The 4292-nt window shown below is 43.0% G+C and overlaps 1 protein-coding gene across 1 annotated transcript in view; it reads left to right on the top strand.

Moving 5' to 3' along the window:
• The window catches only part of KIF24 (kinesin family member 24), a 74837-nt gene that overhangs the window by 60204 nt on the left and 10341 nt on the right, over positions 1-4292 (top strand). Inside the window, exon 9 of the mRNA XM_017892066.1 lies at positions 3519-3590. Coding sequence (XP_017747555.1) covers positions 3519-3590 — 72 coding nt within the window. The remainder of the gene's footprint in view (positions 1-3518; positions 3591-4292) is intronic.

Raw genomic sequence — 4292 nt, 5'->3', positions numbered from 1 at the left:
TTTTTTTTTTTTTGAGATGGAGTCTCACACTGTCGCCCAGGCTGGAGTGCAGTGGCACGATCTTGGCTTACTGCAACCTCTGCCTGCTAGGTTCAAGCATTTCTCCTGCCTCAGCCTCCTGAGTAGCTGGGATTACAGGCACCTGCCACCACAACCAGCTTAATTTTTTGTGTTTTTAGTAGAGACAGGGTTTCACCATGTTGGCCACGCTGGTCTTTAACTCGTGACCTCATGATTTGCCCGCTTCGGTCTCCCAAAGTGCTGGGATTACAGGCATGAGCCACCACACCTGGTTGAGCCTCGTTTTTTTTTTTTTTTTTTGAGAAGGAAATGGTATTTAGAGACTTCAGTTTGTGCCCTAGGGGTGCTTATCACTACTATGTTAGTCCTTGCTTCTGGGCCTTTTCAGTGGACAGAGCTAATAAATAAGGTGTTATTTTTTGTTTTGAAAGAGAAAAACATATGTGGGATTTATAGTAATAAATCAGTTTAAGATTGCAGGCCAGGCTCAGTGGCTCACACATGTAATCCCAGCACTTTGGAAGGTCAAGGTGGACAGATGGCTCGAGCCCAGGAATTTGAGACCAGCTTGAGCAACATAATGAGACCCCATGTCTGCAAAAAACTTAAAAATTAGCTGGGCGTGGTGGCACACGCCTGTAGTCACAGCTACTCAGGAGGCTGAAGTGGGAGGATTGCTTGAGCCCAGGAGGTTGAGGCTGCAGTGAGCCATGATTGCACCACTGCACTCCAACCTAGGCAACAAAGCAAGACCCTGTCTCAGAAAATAAACTTACCTCATCTAAACTTACCAATGAATAATAATATTAAAAAAATAAAATTACAGGGTTTTTATTTAATTTCTTTAAATGTGTATTTGTCTCTTTTTTCTCCCATGCTAGAAATCTTAGTTCCTAACAATATTTATTTGTTCTACTTTAATATATATGTATTTCAAAATAATGATAATATTATTTATAATATGATTAATTCAGTTCAAGATTTTATCGCAATTTTCTTTTGACTGGGTTGTATTCCACTAAGGATGTACAGTCATAATATTATGCTGTCAAATCACCTGAAATAATTCTTCTCTGTGTGTTTAAGCCTACCAGTTTATAGTGTTAGATTAATTTGTTTGGTTTTGGTTTTAAGAATTGCCTTATTTATTTTGATTTAACCTTATTTTGTAATTATTTTAAAACATTTAGGTCAGGAGCTGTGGCTCACACCTGTAATCCCAGCATTTTGGGAGGCCAAGGAAGGAGGATCACTTGAGCCCAGGAGTTCAAGACCAGCCTGGGCATCATAGGGAGACCCCCGTCTCTACAAAACATTTACAAATTAGTTGGGTGTGGTGGTGCGCACCTATAACCCAAGCTACTTGGGAGGCTGAGGCGAGAGGATCACTTGAGCCTAGGTATTCAAGGCAGCAGTGAGCTGTGATTGTGCTACTGTACTCCAGGCTAAGATACAAAGTGAGACCCCATCTCTTAAACAAACAAAAAAACAGCAAAAAGCAAAAAAAAATTTACGTGGTTTTAAAGTAAAAATTGTAAAATAAGCCACATTCAAAGAATTATAGTTTCCATCCCTGTACTCTCAACCTTGTTACCTTCCTCCCCTTGTAAAATCATTTTTCTTCTGTCTATATATGTTTGCACTCACCCCTTTTCTTAGAAAAAATGCTAACATACTCTGAGCACTGTTTTGCACTTTGCTTTTGTCACTTCATGGCATCCTCGAGATCACTCCATGACTGTACATAGAGCTCTTCCTCATTCCTTTTTCCAGCTGTATATGCTGCCTTGTGCCGCTCCACATTATTTACTTCTTTTTGATCAGAACTGAAGTCTCCAGCTAGATACATTCTTTCCAGACCTCATGAGGGATAAGTTGGGAGGGTGAGAGAGGGAGCCAAACTTTTTTTATTAAAAAAAAAAAAAGCTTGTAAGCCACACTTGAATTTAAGTCTGTGAGGGGGCAGGGTTTGATTACTTGTTCATCCCCAGTGGAGAATCTTCTCAGTGCTAAAGTTGGGGAATACCGGATAGATTTTTAATAAAAGAGGAAATTTCTTCACACCTGTTTATAGCCTGCAGCTTCTTGGATAGTGGTAGGGCAGTTGCGGGCATCTATGGCTGCTGCTAAGAACAGCCATAGCATACTCTGGAGGCAAACTACCTATTCTTGGTGGCACTTCCAAGGGATTGCTTCCACCTTCTTCCCTCTTTTTTTTTTTTTGTTTTTTTTTTGAGACAGAGTCTCGCTCTGTCGCCCAGGCTGGAGTGCAGTGGCATAATCTCAGCTCACTGCAACCTCTAATTCCTGGGTTCAAGCTTTTCTCCTTTCTCAGCCTCCTGAGTAACTGGGATTACAGGCACGTGCCACCATGCCTGGCTAATTGTGTGTGTGTGTGTGTGTGTGTATGTGTATTTTTAGTAGAGATGGGGTTTCACCATGTTGACCAAGCTGGTCTCGATCTCCTGACCTCAAATAATCTGCCTGCCTTGGCCTCCCATAGTGCTGGGATTACAGGCTTGAGCCACTGCACCCAGCTCCTTTCCTTTTATTTTACTATCTTTTAGCCTAGATGCATCACTCAGAAATAGAGGGTCTCTCCTCCCTCATCTTGTCCCCCGCAACCCCACCACTGTTTTCTGATGGGAGTGTTTCCCCTGGACGTCCACATACCCAGATCTCTGCTGTCTTCATCATGCCCAATGATCGCTTCTCACTGAGGGCGTACACCCAGGAGCAAGTAACATTCCTTTGCCTTTGGGCCACAGACCCTGCTGTTTTTAAATGAAGGGTTTGACTGGACGTGTGTGGTCAAAGTGCTGGTTGTAATCCCAACACTCTGGGAGGCTGAGGCAGGAGGATCATTTGAGGCCAGGAGGTTGAGACCAGCCTGGGCAATATACAGAGACCCTGTCTCTCCAAAAAAAAAAAAAATTTAAGAAAAAAATAAATAAAATGAGGGGGTAGGCCTAGGTGATTTCTCAGTTTCCTTCTAGCTCTGACTCTAGAATTTCTCCTACCCCATTCAGATAGTTTATGTCTGAATCTATACTTGAATCTACACCAACAGGTGTGCATGTGTGAGCAGGGAGCGGGGAAGTGGATGTAGATATTTTGTCTATTTAAGTGTATCAACAGTTGGGAAGAATGTGAGGAGAGAAAGGGAGCCAGCAAGCCAGAACTACCACCACATGAGCTTGAACTCTAGGACCTGAGGGTAGGTCCCAGCGTCTGTCTGTTCCCCGCCGTCAACTCAGGGCCAATCCTAGGATCCCAGCCTCTAAGCCGGGAGGCCTTCAGCTAGGCAGCACAGGATGGTGTTTCCCAATCTAGCTTGGTTTCTCTTGTTGAATGGAAACTACAGGCCATTTTGACTTCCTTTTGGAGGATTGTCTGAGTGTGGTTTATTGAAGAAAAGCTTCCTGTGGAGGTGGCATCAGATCTATTACTCTCCCTTTGCACGTGACACTTGATGTGGTTATTCTCCCCCTTTGCAGCTGAAGGAATGTATCCGAGCACTGGATCAGGAACACACCCATACTCCCTTCAGGCAAAGCAAACTAACTCAGGTAAAGTGAAATGTGAGCCTTGAGTTTGTTCTGATTCATTCATTTCTTCCTTATTTCATATATTTGTTCATTCAGTTGAGCATCCACTGTCAGTAAGACATGATGCTGGGCATAGTGGGGTAAAGAGAAGGAGAGGAGTCACATTCCTTCCAGGAACTCTGTCTATAAATTGAGTATCATTAATCTAAGAATCTGAAATCTGAAGTGCTTCAAAAATCAAAACTTTTGTTGTTGTTGTTGTTTTGAGACAGGATCTTGCTCTGTCACCCAGGCTGGAGTGCGGTGGTGTGATCTTGGCTCACTGTGGCCTCTGCCTCCCAGACTCAAGCAGTCCTCCCACCTCAGCCTCCCAGGTAGCTGGGACTACAGGTGCATGCAATCATGCCTGCCTTTTTTTTTTTTTTTTTTTTTTTTTTTTTTTTTTTTTTTTTTTTTTTTTTGTAGAGACAGGGTTTCACCATGTTGCCTAGGCTGGCCTCGAACTCCTGAGCTCAAACGATCCGCCTGCCTCAGCCTTCCAAAGTGCTGGGATTACAGGCGTAAGCCACCATGCCTGGCCAAAATTAAAAACTTTTTGAGTGTCATGATGCCCAAAGGATTTCAGATTTTTGGGTTAGGGATGTTCAACCAGAAGTATAGTGCAAATATTCCAAAATCTGGAAAAAAAAAAAATCTGAGATCCAAAACACTTTTCTTCCCAAG

This window comes from Rhinopithecus bieti, unplaced genomic scaffold (assembly GCF_001698545.2).
Source record: "Rhinopithecus bieti isolate Rb0 unplaced genomic scaffold, ASM169854v2 scaffold_22042, whole genome shotgun sequence".
NCBI classification, from domain to species: Eukaryota; Metazoa; Chordata; class Mammalia; order Primates; family Cercopithecidae; genus Rhinopithecus; species Rhinopithecus bieti.
This window is presented reverse-complemented; position numbering and strand designations above follow the sequence as displayed.